Source organism: Gymnogyps californianus, chromosome 4 (assembly GCF_018139145.2).
Source record: "Gymnogyps californianus isolate 813 chromosome 4, ASM1813914v2, whole genome shotgun sequence".
NCBI classification, from domain to species: domain Eukaryota; kingdom Metazoa; phylum Chordata; class Aves; order Accipitriformes; family Cathartidae; genus Gymnogyps; species Gymnogyps californianus.
Genome location: NC_059474.1, coordinates 85,051,088 through 85,069,576, shown reverse-complemented (window position 1 = coordinate 85,069,576; position 18,489 = coordinate 85,051,088). Strand labels below are relative to the sequence as shown.

Sequence of the window (18,489 nt, the reverse complement as noted above, 5' to 3'; positions counted from 1 at the left end):
AAGTATTCTGAAAATTCCTGATGGGTGGGAAGAAAAAGTATTCAGAAATATTTAAAGAAAAGTAGTTTCTGGCATGTTTTTGCAACATCACAGCAGCAAAGGGATGTCTGGTTAAAAGCCGTAGTTGACCCTCCGATCCACTCAAAGTACTCGGAGCTTGCTTGATGAGCAATTCAGTTTCTTAAACCTGAAGCGCTGTGGAAAAATGTTTCCAAGGTGCCATAAGTTCTTTTTCTTATTTGACAGAGTTCCTGTATCCAGTGCTAAGAGTCCATAGCTTGTTTAGGCAGTAACTAGCAACTATCTTGGTGGCACTGTGACTTGAAATGTGAATCAAGAAGGAAAACTCTGGATTATTGGTCAAGAAAAATATGTTTCTTTTATGTATGATGCTATACATCTGTGCAGTGACATTTTTTATAGGCAGTAGTAGAGTAAATGAAAGTACTGTAATTAATAGCACGGAGTGAATAAAATAAGACGTGTTTCAATTAAGGTACTTAATCCTGTATTGGCAGATTTAGGTGTTTGTCATCGTGGACAGTTTTGGTTATGTTTGTATAATACTAAGGCATAGCAGAAACAGACTCCTTTATATTCATGGGGTATTTTTTAGTCATTTCTATATGATATTCAAGCACAAAAAATGACTTGATGTCACGGAAGGGCTTCTTTTTAGCTTACAAACCTGCTTTTCTTGTGGAAGAACGGCTGTGCATTCAGCTTTCATCTTAATCATGTAAGAGGGCCGCTGCCTTCCTCTTCCCCTCCCTGTACTGTTCAGTGGATTCCTGTCAGTACCGGGGAACTCCCTGAGATTTACAACATGTATGTGAGAAAGGGAACCGGTAGAAACTGTAGGCAGAGGTTTAAATATAGGTGTAAGTGAATTATTCTAAGAGCGGGCCTTATCCAGAGACAGTTTAAGAAGCCTTGTGAACGTAACTCCCACTCGGAGGCAGTCCACACGGAACAGTCAAGGAGCTACGTACTTAAATGATTAGATCTGAAATGTGAGATCTGCGGAAATGATCTGGACGTCTAGAGGTGAAGGCTGAGCTACCAGAAGGCATTCCGCACTCGTCACTGGGCCAGAAATTACCCAGCAGCGTGGCACAAGGAAGCAGGCGTCTTGGCCCAAGGTTATGCGAGACCTCACGTAGACCTTGGGATGCTTGTCCTCCCAGGCTTGCTAATTAACTCCATAGGGTTTCATCACTGGCTATTACTTAGAATGACTGAGTCTTATCCGGTCAGGAAGCAAAGTGGCAGACACGTCTGCCCAAAGAGTGTCTGCCAGTCCATTGATGTTATTTTCTATTAGACGGATGGTGTTAATTTCCAGAAGGCCTTGATAATCGATACCCAAGGGACTTGGCAGCAGCAGCGGCCAGTTTGCAAGCAGATGTAGGGGACTCAGATGGAAACAGTTCACTCTTAAAATTTTCTGTTGGCTTTTGGATGCCGCCAGGGCAATGCCTTATGCTTTTATATGTTTGGCTCTTTCAGGTCATCAAAGATCCCCCTCCACCTCCGCCAGCTCCAAAAGAGGTACGGTACGATGGTGCTCCGCTCGTCACACTGGTTACACAATACCACTGCTCTGTGCTTTCCTGTGTTCCGCGAATCCAGCTCTTTGTCCTAGCTGCTGAAGAAGAAAGAACTGTCCCGTGGGAAGCCTTAAGCTGGGAGCGGGATGGCCAAAGTCCAAATCTCTGTTCTGTCTCAGTCATCTCAGCGTGGCACGAATTAAGCCCAAATCCACAGACATATTTAGGGGCTTTATCCCAAGATAGTTGAACATTATTTTTCCCATTCTGCAGCGAAAGCAGAAAGACTGAGTAGCTCTTGTATAACAGTCTAAAGGTTCACATACGACTTAAACAGCATTTTCCCACAGCTTTGGCATTCCAGACACTGAAGAACCCTTATATGGGAATTTCTCTCCCTCCTACGGGCAATAATGCACTAGAGGGTCTTCTGGTGTCTTCAGTATTTTTGCCCCTTGGTCTTGATTCAGCCAATTGCTTGAGCGTACTCAAGCGTACTCTGACAGTTAAGTCCACGATAAGGCACACTTCATTGAGCTGAGGCAGCCAAGAGCGAGTTTGACAAAGGTTGGCTTAGGAAACTGTGATCGACTGTGTAACCTTTATCTGCAGATCTGCTGAACACCGTCTGCTGAATCCAAATGAGTAGGGCTGATGATCTGGCTCTTTGAAGGCATTACATTTTCTGTAGAAGAAGCCACTGCAAATCCTTTTCTTTGTGTGTGTTTTGCTTATTTTTATGAGCGGAAAGGAAAAGGACGAGGCAATTGAATGACTATCAGTAGAATACACAGTTAGATTCCCCATTTGGACTTTCCTAATGGTCGCCACCAATGCTTTTCCCATGCAAAATGTTAAAAATATTTCCAAACGTGACCAGATTTTGTTTGGAAATTGGTAAACACTTGGGGAACCTAATTATCTGCTCTTTCACACCTAACATGGGAAGACTTACTCTCTGCGTACTCCAGTGAAATATACTAAAAAGACACTTAGTGGGGGGCAGGGAGGGTATCTTTTAAAAGTAAATGCTATTTGACTTTATTGACAGGAAGAAGAACAAGAGCCCTTGCCTACCAAGAAATGGCCCACAGTGGATGCTTCCTACTATGGTGGACGAGGAGTTGGAGGAATTAAAAGGATGGAGGTTTGTACGATATAGAGATGCCAATTCACTAAAACACAAGCTCTCTGAGGCTGCAAATGGTGGAAACAAAGACTTTTGAAGTGTACTGAAAATACGAGGGCATAGTGTGTGCTTCCTTCCCAGTGACATAAGCCTTGTAGAATTTTCTACCGTATCGAACAATTTTGACCTTGCCTATGAAAGAACAGCTTTCAGTAGTTCCATTTGACTGGAACTTTAAATAGCTGCCTGAAGACATGCTCTTTCCATCAAGCTAATGAGAAAGAGAGAGTGAGAGCCTTTTCTGAATGTTTTGGAAGAAATTACAGTGAAACATAAGTCCTCCAACTGTGGGCCAGCCAAATGCGCTGACAATGGTGACGCTAAGGAGAGGCTTGATCCCAAAGGAACTCAAAGCGACAACAGTGCCTGTCTTTGAAGAGACATGATAGCATCATGTTAATTAAAACAGAATGAAAAATGTGCATCCTTATGGGCACGTCCTTATGTCAGATTTTATAGTCAAGTCAGCCTTTATAGAATTTGCAAAGCAGTTTTCTGCAGTTTTTGACTTCAATCTAGGAAACTGTCTCTGTCTGAAATACCCACCTAGGCCGTGCTGATGTATCTTGATGAAACTTTAAAGGTATTGGCCTAAGAATCAACTTTGCTTGAGTTCTTTTTAAATGCAGCAGAAGAACATGCAAGATTAAAGCTGCGTTGCTGATATGTGTTTCCTTCAGCAGTTCAGAATTGCTAATTTAGAAGAGCTTCAGATTTTAGAAAAAGAAAACATTTTGTGCAGTGCTCTGCAGAGGCAAACTAGAAAATACTTTCCAACATAAAGAATTACAAGCCTGGACTTCTAATGGGAGCCTTGATGAGCCTCCAGGAGGAGTTCCAGGAGGGATTCCAAGGTTTAAATCGTGACAGTTTGTGAATGGGATCTTGTGCAATGAAACAGAAAACGGATAGATACCTCATGAACACAAGTAACATCAGTACCATAAAGAAACGCACGTTCATCACATGGCAAAAATACAGTATTTCCTCTTCAAAGAAGAGAGCAGAAAGTAATGATTAGGTTAGAAAACTTTTTCATCTGTGCTAGGAATTTTGTGCAGGACTAAGGGCTAAAGACATAAACCAACTGAAATTGCTGATGGCAAAATCACGGGCTCTTGAAAGGCACCTCATTCTGTGGAGCTGTGTCTCTGTTCTTCTCTGGGACCCGAAAGTACTAACAAATTTCGGGGTTGGGCGCCGCATCGTAAATGCCTCAGCATTTGAATACGGAGCTTTGCCTCTGTCCTGCAGTACCTGTAACAGCGGGGCTGAGGGAAACGCTGGCTTAACAGCCCAGTCCCGGCTGTTCGGACAGAGCGGTATCAGACCTCACAGCTTCCACCGGCTCGAGAGAGCACGTTGCTCGTTTGGTGAATCAGGGCAGAGCAAGTGTGGAAACGCGAGAGAAAACAAAACCAGTCGAACAAGATGATGAAGGTGAGCGGGTCCAAGGGAGGTCACTCCTTACCTGACAGTTCAGTGTGGTTTCTGTGCTGTGGCCAACGAAAAACTTGGTGGACCAGTCATTCCGTTTCTTCCCTGTTTTCAGTTCATGCGGTAATGCAGCTGTCTATTTTTTATTACTTCTCTATTCTTCTGCCATTCTTCCGGCAGCTAGATTCTTCTGGCAGCTTCCTTGCATAGAGAAAAGGAGAGAATGAACCAGTAAACTTCCGCTTACCGCTCCTGTCCTACTTCTCTTCGCTTACTGTATTCCCTTTCGGGGCAGTTACACATTCACTCCTGCCTCCCCCGCTAGCGTCACCCCTCTGCGACAGTCCAGGATAATTTAGCCAGCATTGTTCACTCTTCCTAGATCTGTCTTTTGGCATTGCTTTCAGGTTTTACGGTGTCCTTTCGAGACTCCACCCATTACAAGCAGTAAGTTTTTATGTCAAAGTTGTGTTGTCAGACTCCACAATTTCTGGTTTCTTCTGGGTGAAGTCGCTTTAATCTGAAGGAGAAGGTCATTTTATCAGTAAGGAACCCACCATCTATCTCTAAATGGTTTTAACAGTGTTTAAAATACATTTTAACAACCTCATAAAAAACACCGTAAAAGTACCATTGATCACAGTGAAAGACACAGATGCATTTTAATGACTCAGCAGGGCCTACTTGGACATGAAAGCCCATTCTAATATTGCAGAGAGAGGATTCCCCAGCGAGAAAAAGAAATCACTAAGCAAGCCAAACAGTAAAGTTCAAAATAACAGAAAGGTTCAAAACAATCCCCCTCCTAAGAAATGACGGTCTGTATTTTACCAAGGTGAGTTACAGTATTACAGGCCAAATTAAGCTCTGTCGCACTTTGCTGCTCTCGTTTTCTACATTGAGATTGCAGCCGTAAAAAACACTCGGTGGTGGTGATAAAATGACAAGATTTTCCTCCAGGGTATTTCTTTTTTCTGAAGGGGGCTAGACTCTGGCTTGCCTACATGTTTTCCTCACTTTCCGTATCGGCACATTCTGCCTACGGCGCTGATGAGGATGAAGGAGTCAGGCTGCTTCCTTCTCCCGTCCTACGGCATAGTTATCCTGGCACATTCTAGAGCGTCCCTAGCAAGTCCTGGAGCAGTCTTCTCCCTCCCTCCGGGTAGCAGAAGGAAGACCAGGGGCATGTGTTTTTCCTGGTGAGCAAAACGATTTTGTGCCCCTTTGTAGTGGGAGAGTTGTTGCATCCCACTGTTTTTCTGCCTACTTTTCAAGCGCTTGACTTGGCAGGTAGCAAGACAGAACTGACGTATACCTACCAGGCAGTGCATGGTGATGCTCTTAATTCTTTCCCGCAGGGTGGAAGGTCAGTCTTCTCTGCTTTTTCTTGCTTGGATTCTTTTCAGGCCTGGCATCTCCAGTCAGGAGGTCCCTGAAAAAAACGTTGGTGGAGTCCTGCAGTAACGGTTAGCTATTTTCCACTAACGGTTTCATGACTCATCAGCGTGTCACATTTACCCAAGATGTAATGTCAGAATTTAATTTCCTGGGTTTAGGTGTATCAGGTCCTGCTTACAGGCTAGACTGTAGCAGATGGCATGATTTAGAAAGTCTTGCACTGAAAATAATCCAGGTCAGTTTTACTAAGAACTTTCAAACTCCAGCCCTAGCTTTCAGATGCTCTTTTTGGATGATAAAGGAACAGTCTTGTCTAGGTTCGTTTCTTTGTACCATACAGCAAATATCCTTGCTCAAATTGCTGCACGGTGTTTCCAGTTACAAGATGAAATAAGATTACTGTAGCAAGACAAATCATCTCTCTCAGAGGGAAGGTTTTTTCCTGTATTTCCTCTTTACAGCATAGTAAGTACAACCTTTTATGGAAGTGGAAATATGTGCTTGTCTCACCACCAGCAATAATCCAGGTTTCCTTCCTCTTTGAACCCTTTGTATATATTTTATATACTTGTGGCAGTGATAAAATATACATTGCTACATGTTTTACATTTACTTCTTATGCAGGTTAGACTGCTTCATCTGCATTTTCTCCAGTACGTATCTCCTTGCAGAAGCACTTGAAAACCTGAGCAGTTTCAAGGAGCTTCTGCTGAAACTTGCTCAAGTATCGCCTTCTATCTAACTTGGGGTTCTCAATAAACATGCTGGGTTAGGAAATCTGGGGTGACAAAGATCCAGGCTTTCATCGGTGCCAGATTCAGGTCTGGTATTTTAGGATAAATCAGAACTGGAAATGATATTTTTACATCATTAATTAGAGAAGATTTTCCAGAAATCCTGTCTCCTATACAGCCTGTGTGATGCATGGTAGAATTTTCTTTCAGTATTTCTCTTGACTTCTCGCTACTGAGAGACTCTCATTTACAAATGTATTTAACTAAGAATGCTTGTCATCAAAAATGAAGAGGGAACATTTTCCTCAGTACCTCCCCTTGTTTATTCAGAACTTCTTCCAAATGTAAACCTTTTCAGGTACTTCTGTTATTTGCAACAGTTTCCTCGTCCTTTGCACACAGTGCATTTACGTCTGAACTCTGGCTTTACTTAGGTTCGCTGGGGTGATAAAGGATCCACTGAAGAAGGGGCTAGATTAGAAAAAGCAAAAAATGCGGTGGTGAAACTCCCAGAAGAACCAGAAGAGCCTTTTCATCCTAAACCACCTAAACCAAAGCCTACCTCACCAGCCATTCAGGAGAAGTGGTATACGCCAATTAAGGTAATCTTTTCAGTGTCCGGTACAATATAATTTCGTACTAAAGGCTGGATTTTGTCTGCCTTACCAGTCTTATGCATGCTGAACCGTACCTTATTTTTCAGGTATTCCCATTCAAGTGTAATGTACTATTCTCAAAGTGAACACCTACTCAGGATGAATAGCAGGAGCAGATTTTAGCCCTAAATGCAGTACTTCATCATTACTGCCACACTCTGTTATCTGTTCCCCAAAAAGGGACATATCGTACAGTAAGAGTACTAAAATCTATGGGGGCTTTATTGGCTTTTGGTCTATCTCAATGTATATCTAATTAAGCCTAAAACTACACAGTTTGCAGCTGTTACACTAAGTTTTAAACATACATACATACTCATTACCAACCAAGAAAAGCAAAAAATCTCTGTAGATGCCATGAGTCACTTGCAAACCTGTGACAAGCTCTTCATAAAAACTGAAGATGGGTCCATAAATACCTTGGTTTAAATGCGTATGAGCAGAGAACACACAGGTTTAGCTGGGAGTACGGATACCTCTATTCTGTCTTCACAACTCCTTAGAAGTCCTTTCTGACCACCCGAAAGTCCTGAAGACGCGTTGTCCACACACACACGCAAACCCTGCAGCCCATCCGTGCGGAGCGGGATGCTTCTGACAAGCTTCAGAGCTGCTGTGCGCGTTCTGCGCAGGCAGCCTGAGCACTCGCAGTGAGCCTGCCGCGTTCACTACATGCGGGGCTTACCGCGCAGCACGAATCAGCTGTATGCCACGTGCCTAGCGGGTCCGAGGCTTCCTGAGAACCGTGAACTCGCCGTATACGTGCTGTAAAAACACATGCGTCTATGTGGGAGAAATCCCACGTGGACACGTGGTAATTCAGCCCAAAATACTGGCAAACAAACACATTACTTCTAGATCGCTCAGAAGTAAACGCGGCATGGGTCACAGCCACTCCGCTCCCAGCGGAGGTGAGACTGCAGTACCTAGCATTCGGCGATGGGAAAGAGCAGCGCCGCAGCTCTGCAGCGTGGGTGACACCGCCTCAGTTTATACCGTGCTTATCCGGCTCGAATGAACGGGTGCTCAGTTCTGCCAGTAAATTTCTCCACGGATCTCCTTGGACAGTAACTTAGCAGGTGTGGTGTGCTCTCTGTTGACTGATTTTATTGTACTGAAAGTCCTGTTGCTCTGTTGCCGCAGGGTCGACTCGATGCACTGTGGGCGCTGTTACGAAGACAGTATGACAGAGTCTCTTTGATGCGACCGCAGCAAGGAGATGAGGTTTGTGTGCGGCGCGTGTATCTGCTACGGTCGGCAAAAGGGGGGCATGTTACAGCCAAGCTTTAGCAGCTGCTGAATGCTGCTAATTCCGTGACCTTAACTAAAGAAAGCACTGCAGCCAAAAGAATGGCACAGCAGGAAAAATAACACATTGGGGAAAGCAAGTGCATTGAAAGATGCATCACACCAGCCCAGAAATGTTGCAGAAACACGGAACTCCTGAAAGCAGAGTGAAGGATTCTGTATTTTGTGTGTGTTCAGCTGGAAAACAGAAACGTAGCACACACTTCATTCAGTGTAAACTCTCTGTAACAAATACCCAAATCTTTCTTAGAACCAGCTATTTGTAAGAGTAGAGTCTGGCAATCAGAATACTAAATCCACATCAAATTTAAGTGACCGCTAATAACTTCCATGCAAGTTGCTTCACGTAGCTTTGCACTTCCCTGCCAGAGGCAACTTTCACAGGGAAAAAAGGTGAGGAAACTTGTTTCTCAGACAATCCCTTCTTCTAGTACACTCGTGACCCCTGAAAAAGTGGTCTCCGCTACAAAGACTGCTATGAGTGGGGAGTGGAGTTACTACTTGAACCTTTTATAGTGAAGCTAGATTGTGTATTTCTGATTGTTATTCCTTAAGAAAGTATTACTTTAAATCTTAGCGTTTATCTCAGGAACTGATTTATCATCAAAGCGTTTCAAATACACTGGGACCATTCAGCTTCCTGTTTGTGGCACATCGGAAGAGACATAGGAGCAAACAATTTCCTCTAAATGAGACGGCAAGTTTTTCTCAACAAACTGGCCCCAGATGGGCATGGCAGATCAGATTCTGTCACACCACAAAGCAGTAGTGTGCGAGAACACTAGTTCTGCAACATACACCATAAAGATGACATAAAAGAATCAGAGGGGTTAAAGGGAGGGAGTTACCTTTGAGAGAATGAGAAGTAATCGGTATTTAGATTATTTTCCTGGGATGGAGTTTGGTACTGTTCTAAAGGAAGAAAAGGTGAGATTTAATTAAGACAAGGACAAGTGTTGGAAGAAGCGGAATGACAAAGTGCAATGCTGGAAATAGGGAGCGTAGTCAAATACCAGCATTATCATCCCGGTTGTTTCGTTGGCAAGTTATTTACTGTTTGCATGAATGATGCATGTTACCTGTAGCAGAATTAACAGTAACAAATCTAAGTACAAAATATACAGTACAATACGGTTTAACAGGTAAATTCAATGTAAATAGGAACGTAGAAGAAATGGTGCCTGAACAGGCTAAAAAATTGTCAGTCAGGCCCTGTTTTGAGGATTTCTGACCATAAAGACAGGTAGTTCCTGTAAAAATTGCCTGCCAGGGAAGGCTTTGCTGAGCCATTGTGAGCCATTGTGAAGTCAGGCATCCGCCTTCTCTGGACTTGACAGGAAGACATTGACCAACATCTTGGTTTATGAAAAACAGAGAAGTAGCTCACTAATCTTCAGTATCCCCACTGAAAAAGGGAGTAGAATTTGTACTGACGGATAAAATCTAAAGCAATAGTCGTTAAGGTGTGACCTGCGACACCGTAGCAGTGCAGTTTCTGTCTGGCACGGTATTTTATATCTTGCGGGAAAACACCCGAAATCTTTTTACTTGTTCATAACTTGCTAGGCAGAGATCCCATGCTGTACCCCTGATGGGTTTAAGTCAGCCAACAGCTGAGCATTCATGTGTATGCACAGCGAGACACGCATACACATACGTACTTCGGAAGCACTGTTACGGCAAACAGCAGCCACATAGTTGTTTTGTTCTGTCTTCTCTCTTTTATTGTTTAAGAACTTGGTAGTTCCCATTTGTAGAAGAATGCACTGCTGAATTCAAGTCCTTGATCAAGTAACTGAAATTTAGGCATGAAGTATCAAAGCAGAGCGAGCTTTTTCTTCCGTCTCTCTCTCCTCTCCCACCTCTGCCACGTTGCCAGATAATGCCGAGGGTGGCCCAGTTTGAGGGCTGCACGCGGTTGAGCCGAGAAGCTTTGATTGTGGATGGAAGTCCTCTGAGTCATAAATTTTTCAGCTCGCAGTCCGTGAGGTTCGGGAAGCTTGTACAGGTGTGAGCTAGCAGGTTGTCGCCGACATCTGTTCAGCGCGGCGGCGCAGGTCCTCGGCAGCCTGCAGCGAGGCTGCAGGATTGTCAGCAGATGTAGTTGAGAGTGGCAGAACAGTTTTGGTCTCGCATTTGCCGCCCGGGGGCTGAAACACTAAAGGTAGAGTGGGGGTGGACACAGCTGCGCTCCCAAACATGCCTCAGGCACAAATAAAGAGATCTAATATAGTTTGACTCTGTTGTGGTGGGGAGATGAGGACAGAGAGCCACTTCAGAGACAACTTAACGCTGCAACATCTGCCGCCAAGTTTCCAGGGAGTGACAGGGGACAGCAGGTACAGATCGAAGTCCCCACATAAACAGCCGCCATTAAGCCATGAACTCTTTTGAAGGGCTCCCATCAAACGTAGCGGAGTCCGCAGCAGGAGATTTTGTTTTCAAAGCCATGTTTTGTTTTCTGCACTAACAAGATAATTTATAAATGATGCATTACCCTGCGTTCATACTCCTATTTATACTTTCTCTCCTTTTTTTATTAAAGGGGCAAAGAAGAATGAACCACAGTAGTTTTGGGTTACTTTGCACCACAGTAGTTTTGGGGTACTTTGCTAAACCGGTTAACTGTCCGAGGGTTCTAACTGAGGTTGTGACAACCTTCAGCCCACGGCGTTACGTTCAGCTAGGAAGCAGAGCTGGATGCGTGCGCCATTACGGCGTCCTTGCGGAGGAGCGTCTGCCGTTGTTTCTGTACTGGAACACCTCTTCCAGGGAGTTTGTTACTGCCTGAGAACAGAACTTGGCACAGGTTAGCGATGCGAGCATTAGGGTCTCGTTCTTCTCTCTAAATCTTTGGGTTTCTTTTCTGATTCGTAGTTTAGCACCCAAAGGTAATCGTCAGGGTTTCTCAAATTCTTTATGTGACCTTGCTGCTTTGTGCAATTTGAGAGTGGCTGAGGTTCTGAACCCGTGCACATTGATGCGCACAAATGTCTTTTAAGTCCACAAATAGGCTCTGGCACTTGTATTTAAGATTTTGCCCTATCAGGATGCAAGTATGCGTGACCGGTAAAAGGAAAAAAAAATCTATAGCTAATTCTAGAAGAATTTCTGTAGTAGAACTATAGAGTACTTTCAGCTTTTTTAATGTTACGAAACAGCCTAGTAACAAGGAAGACACTTTTACTTGGTTTTAATTTTAAGCCTACTAGCATTTACCTGCTTTAAAGATTCTTTTATACTAATGGCTGCAGAATTAATACAAACATCTGTTTGAACTAATGTTACTTTGTGAGCACCTCTATGTTATAGAAAAGAATCACTGCTGTCTCGGCATCACACAATTTACAGTTAGAAACACTTTGACAGTGTTACGTTCTCTGAGATGAGGCCCACGTTACCATTCCCTTTGCGTTTCTTCAGTAATTCCTACGCTGGGCACAGGGAGAAAATACTACATCGTTAGCTCACTCTGTCAATTGTAGAGTGGAATAGTAATTGTTAGGAGGCTGAGGCTTTAAGTGCCTTTCAGCTGAGAGAAAACTCGCTGTTTTGAAACAAAAGCCTAACTGCAGTGCCTCGGAGTGCGCTAGCTGTCCGTTCCCACAGAGCTTTCGCAGGGCTGGACGGGCAGTGCATCACCTGCCTTTGCAGCAGAGCTGCCCCTCTGCCGGCACTGCTACTAGCCTCGTGCTGTGCACCTCCCGGAGCAACGTCTGCTTGCCGACAGGGTAACGGGAACGGGAACGAGACTGCTGACAGCAGGATTTTTTGGTTTACTCCTAGTATTCTCTAAAAACAGAACTCTGTGTCCATTTTCTAACCAAGGAGGACCTCCTTCGAGAAAATGAAGGTGATTTGGCTTCTTTTTTAATCACTGCAAACTGTTGAAATGGGTAGAGAAATAACAGGTTACGGTTAGAGAAAGATTACTGTGGCTACTGAGTAGTAGTGCGCTTTTTGGTGTAAAACTTTAAAAAATCAAACCGCACCTAGCAGTAATCCGTACCACAACGTACGACTCAGTTCACTGGAGCTCCTTGTTCAATGATAGTGTGGTATAGCGTATTTCAGTGGAACATGGAAATTATTATGCTCAAGAAATTGTTGACTGAGTTTTTAAAAGAAACTTCAGTATCAGTCATATAGCAAAGTTTATGTTTGTGTTGGATCTTCTAAATTGCTGCAATGGTGAGAAGATGCAAAAATAGTTACGAAATGTGTGAGATGAGAAGGGAGTTAGAGCACCTCTTTTTCTTAAATGTTTTCTGCCAAAATATTCCTTCTGCCGTTCCTTCAAGTGGGAATTTGTATTGACCTGAGAGCTAAACTGAGGCCAAAAGTTTTCTTAAACTTCCAGCATAGACGCATATTACTGTTAAAATTATTAAGTTCACTGTTACAGAAAGTGGAAGAAAACATTTTAAGAGTATGCATTTCAAACTGCCCTGTTCAGATAGAATTCAGAGGTCGGTCTCCAACATAAAGCAATGCATCCCGTTGAGCGAAGCACTGAACTAAATTTCAGAAAAAGCATCGTCCCTTGGCCTGCCTAAAAGAAAAAAGTCTTTTTTGGAGAGGACGCCTGCCCCTTTTGTTACGATGGCGAGCGATAGCCAAGAGATAAGCGCGATTATGAATTACGAACTTACTAGAACTTTCTTGTGCTGAAGACCCAGAAGAATATTCTGCAATTAAAACATCTAGATAGCAGTACTTCCTCCAAAAGGATGCTCATTGTAAATGGGTGTCACAGCTTCTCTTGGTTAAAACTGGATTGCAGGCTGCCATCCAGGAGGGTCCAGCCTGTCTGTCTCTCAGGTGCCCCGTCCTAGCTAGGGCGGTTATCTCAATAGTTGGATTTGCTAGCTGTCAAATCAATGAAAGCGGTAGTAATTGTCTTTATTAGAAGACGACGATGTTCTGGTGTTAGGAGAAACAAGGATATTCTCCCATCTACGTAGGCAGTCACTTTTGGCACTCCTTCCCTTTGTGCAGACGAGTGCTGTTGCTCTTTTTAAAATGAGCCTTCAGAATTCATTAGCGTGAGTACGAACGCTTGCATGAACGAAACAGTAGAAAGAAAGAAATCTGCCTGTCAGGTTTAAGGTCATGACATTGTTACCGACTTGACCGCTATCCCCCCAGAGCGAGGTGGCCAGAGGGCTCGGACAGGCCTCGCGCGGGCCCGTGGAGGCAGGGCCCTGCTGGCGAGCACGCTGGCTCCGCCTGGGCTGTTCCCGGCGGGACGGGCGGGCGGTGGGCCTGATGGAAGCACTGCCGCGCCAGCGGTGGACGGACTTTTTGTGAAGCCGTGATACACTTCAGTAGAGCATTTTAAAAAGCTGAGCTGCCACCGGAGTGTGCAGCCGGAAGAATTCTTGCTGTCTTTATTAGTTTACAAATGGCTATCTGACAGGTGAGTGCTTTAGGCCTCCTAAAATGCAAAAAATACACCATACCAGGCATCGCGGTAACTTATGCTGCGCTGGCAGCGCGGGGATAATGCCTATTAAGAAAGGAAAAGGCAGTCTTTTCTGAGTGGAGTATGAACTTGCTACAGCTGTCAAATACCTTCTCTGCCACCCTAAAGAGCATTAGAATTCTCTCCCCCCGCCAAGCTGTACTAAAAAGAAAACATTTCATTTGGCAGTGCAGTTTTTGTTAATAACTGTTTGTTTCATTGGGCACGATTCAAAAGGGAAAAAACAAATTTGTTTTCTTAATTCCTCAAAACATCTTTTTTATGGAGTGGATTGCAGTAAAACCAGTTATATTTAATCACTACCTGGCTTCCAGCGATGAAAGGGCGATATGTATCTGACCAAACCCAGTCATAAAACACAGCTCCCGGCTTGGGCGCAGCCCTCGTGTAGTTTATGTTAATGCCGAGTATCTCATTAGTCCAGCTTACGGAGAGACCGGCTACCTTCAAGAAGCAGCAAGAAGAAAGCTGACAGGTTCATTCGGTCGCTACTCTCCAGAAGAGACGTGACAGCTTTAACTGTCTTGGGCGTCCAGATTTATGAACTGGTCCTACGCTCCTAACCAGATTAGTTCCTTTTCCATTAACTGCTGAAAGTAGGGCAGCTGTCCGAGCGGCTGGTTGTAAATTCGATAATGTCTGCTGTGTTAATCTGTAGGCTTTTCAGATGAAGAAGGCAGCAGATAACAGGATTAAAGTTTCACGACCCGGGGTTTTCACAGCCCGAGACGCGGGCGTAGGGGGATAGAGAATGACTTCTGTCATTAATCTTAATTGATTGCCAAGAGGTTTTAATCTGGGTTATTAATTAGAAAGGTCCCTAACACACTGTCTACATATCAACATCAGATGCTCTTTTGGGACTTTTGGGACATATGGCCTATCTTATATTTACATTCACACAATTTACACATACATACATTTCTGTATGAAGACATTCTTATATGTATATATGCATAAAAATAGCTGTAGAAGCATTTGCATGCACAGAGGCATCACACACTCTTTGGCAAAATGTGATGAAAATGAAAAAAACACTTTGCACAAAGGTTAAATTTCCACACAATACACACGTATACCTCTGTTTATGTTGATATGTATATTAATCCGTTTCGATTGTATACGGCATTTATCTAGATTATCTTTCAAATGGAAATCTTTGATTTGCAGGTTTAAGTCATGTTTAACTAAAGTGCAGCACGTGTCTCTGTGTGCCTCTGGCCATTCAGACCCATGCAGATCACAAACAGAAACATTACCATTTTTATCTTTCACGGTTTCGATGACTTTATGTTCAGGCCTTCACTCTTCCCTTTTCTTATTTTTAAACAAGTTACTGTTGGACAGCCAGAATGGATAGAGGTGCAGCTATCCATAGCTGCAGCTACGTAACTACGTGATAAATCCCAGTAACGCTGCTTTGACGTTTACCAAAGTACTGTTTGCAGGAGGAAATATTAAATTATGATTTGAGCATATAAACCACGCAAGAAAAGAAAACACTGTGACAGAGTCCTGGCATTTGAATTTCGTGCAGATTCGAACTGCGCTACAAATTTCCGCAGTCTTTCCAGAAGATTATTTACCTGATTAATCCCATGTATGGAAACGGAGCCGGGGCGGAGGAGGCCTTTTGTTTTAAGTCCTCTGTGAGTGACAGCAGAAGATTCCTGTTTCTTGCTAAGCGTGCTAGGCCGTGCCGTGTCCTGCTTTCCAAAGCAAAATGCAAACATTATAAGAAGGCAACCGTTTAGTTAGTCAGGAGCTGAAAAGTCTGCTCTTAAAGCGTTCACCACAAGTAAGAATGGTTTGAGATACTTCAGGCTAGAGAGAAGGGAGTAACTGCTGGTTTTTAGGAAGAGGAGAAGAAAGGCCCATAATCAGGGAGGACTTACAACTGAGTCCAAGAATTTCCCAGTTTTTCCTGGGAAACGGCGATCGATCCCTTGGCTCACCTAAAACTAGACTGTACAAAGCAGCTGTAGGGCTGTAGGGACCTCTATCAATGGAGAAGCGCACGAAACAATCTGAAAGCTCTTTCGTCACGTCCTTCTTGGGTATGGTGTTGCCTCTTGAAAACTGTTATGCACAACTCTTGCTCGTTTTCTGCAGTAAATGGCATTCAGTGTTCCCTAAGTAGGGATGCGTCAACTATTGCACCAAACACAGGGGCATCCCGCAAAAGCACCCACCTGCCAAAGGCCTGCTGTGGTTTTCTGCTTCAACTGGGACTTCATAGGAATTAACTGCTGGCCAATTCCAGAGTACTTTGGCTCTTAAAAAGGAATTAATTTTGACTCATTGCTAAGGTGTTTCTCTGTCAGAGTCCCACCTGTGGAAGACTTACAGCTTGCGTCCCACGTCTTCTTACTCTTGCAGCATGTTCATCTCTAGCAGCCTGTATAGCTTCATTCGGACTGCTGGGCTATGTGGGTATTAGTAAAGTCCTGCCTTGTATCAGTCATTCAGCAGCCACTTGAATCAGTCTGTAGTTTTTCACTTTGCATCTGAGATGCTTCTGCTGAGAAGGAACAGCGTAGTAACAACAGACGTCCCAAGAAGGCATCTTACTGATTTGGCAGATAATCCCTTGTTGCGGTGTCTCAGGAGTTCTGTCACTGAGTCGGGAACGCCTCCGTGTTTCAACACGGATTGATTCAACAAGAGGTCAGAACTGGATTTCAGACAATGGCATCATTTCTTCCACCTCGTCACAAATTTGAAGTCCAAGGATGAAATGACTTTAACGATCGTGTTTCCTTGACATAGCTCTGTGCCCGCCTTTTCCCTATCAGTCCCAGATAAAGAAGAGGAACTAAAATAATTTGTAACCTCGTTGTAGGCCACAAACACCAAGAGTGGATGAGAAGCCCTCCAATCGCTCACGCAGAATCAGCAAAGAATTTCCTTTAGCTGTGTGTCCGTACCCCTGTGAGTTTGCTTCTTGACAACGTTTAAATGAAAAGATTTTGTTGGGAGCAAAAATAATGCATTAGTCATTTCAGCTTCCACGGTCCCAAAGATTGTCAGGAATAGTGTAGTTTATCGGAGATGGGATTCTCCACAGCTATAGACGTGGAAGGTCCCAGCGTTCTTCAGCGGTGATCTGGCATGTTTTAAAAGATTCAGACTGTGATGTCACTGCCATTTGGAGAAGATCAGTACAAATACTTTATACAAACACAGACGAGTGATGATGGAAATGAACTGACCAGGAACTAGAGAGGCTCTGGGATGGGAAACTCGGTGACTGAATGAGGTGAAAAGAGATAGGCTCGTTTTCCTTTGACTTCACTGGGCTCTAATTCTCGAACCAACAGGAAAGGCTTGTGAAAACATCTTGAAAAGACTATTTTTAGAAAGTGAGAGTTTATCTATCACCTAGAAGGGGTTCGTGTCACCTGCAGGTAGCTGTGGCAGCCCAGACCTCAAGGACGCTTACTCACTTAGGGTGAGCTTCTTATAAGCTTGTGCTAAATTGTAGCTAATTGAGTTCAGAGTATGCTCAAATATGCCCACCCAGATACTCACTGTACTGATACAAGAGTCTGTAAAGCCTGAAAGCAGTTGCACGTGTTAATCATTGCATGCATGCAGATTTTCTCATTAGCTTTAATACAACATTATCAAAAAGAAGGCGGGGTGAGGGAGCTGTTCCATTATCTTGACATTGATTGCATAGCTCTTGCGGAATCAAGGAATGAACAAGGAGATAAAAAGTTGGGAAGGACTACAGCACACATGCTGCTGAATGCGACAATTGTATCTTGGAGGAGGACAGTGGGGAGAAAAAGAAGAAAAATGATCAAAAATTGTATTTATTGCTTCTGATTTTTTTACTGTATTCCCATAATTCAAAATTATTTTTGTTCTGAAATCAATTTTTGCATGCCCAAGTCCATTATGAACTACAGATCCATCAAGAATTAACAAAACAACCTAAACACTTATTAGCATTTAAAAATGACTGAGTCTTCATAAGCCGTAATATTTTCCGAACAACTCAGCCCCAATATCTTTATGGAGTGCCTTCAAGTACCATACGCCTCTCATCTTTGTCCGTTTGTCTGCTTTGTCTAAAGGGGAGACTGCTACCTAGTAAAAGAAGTGACTGTGCCACGCGTTGCCAAAGCCCATTATACTTTAAGGTTCCATCCATAAATTAGAATGTCTCAATACATTTGAGTTTTGTCCCTCAACAGTGTGACATAATGGCACGCCCTCAGCCTTAACATTTAATTTTAATATTGAATGTGCTGCTTTTTGATGGCTTGTGTCATAGCCCTCATGTAATTTTAACACAGTCTTAAAAAAAGTTAATTCAATTACAAGTAATGGAGTTATTAACGCTGCTTCGTGTCACTAAGTATATATGGATGCATACGATTCTCCTCCTTTCAAGTCACTCTGAAATGAATTTTGCAACTTCTGATAAACTGTGGTGGACAAATGCTAAACGAAAATCAATCACTTAAGTTTAAATGGGCTAAGCTCACCGTCTTTCTTCAACAGCCTCTGTCGGACAGCTAACCAGATGATAAGTAACAGTTTCACTGACCTATAGCCTTTGAATGTTTAACATACATAACCCTCTGAGGACGGCACTTCGACTGCCGTGGCGTTGCCTGTACTCTAGGGCTCAGGATTTCTCATTCATAGATAAAGATTACTTTATTTTTGATACACATTTCTATCTGTAGTTTTCTCCCGCAGTGTTGCTCTATCTTTATTA

At 43.4% G+C, this 18,489-nt stretch overlaps 1 protein-coding gene across 1 annotated transcript in view; it reads left to right on the top strand.

The window, feature by feature from the left end:
- The window catches only part of ANTXR2 (ANTXR cell adhesion molecule 2), a 121,047-nt gene that overhangs the window by 64,392 nt on the left and 38,166 nt on the right, over positions 1–18,489 (top strand). Inside the window, exons 13-16 of the mRNA XM_050896719.1 lie at positions 1,510–1,551; positions 2,602–2,697; positions 6,743–6,910; positions 8,108–8,188. Of these exons, the coding sequence (XP_050752676.1) occupies positions 1,510–1,551; positions 2,602–2,697; positions 6,743–6,910; positions 8,108–8,188 (387 nt within the window). The remainder of the gene's footprint in view (positions 1–1,509; positions 1,552–2,601; positions 2,698–6,742; positions 6,911–8,107; positions 8,189–18,489) is intronic.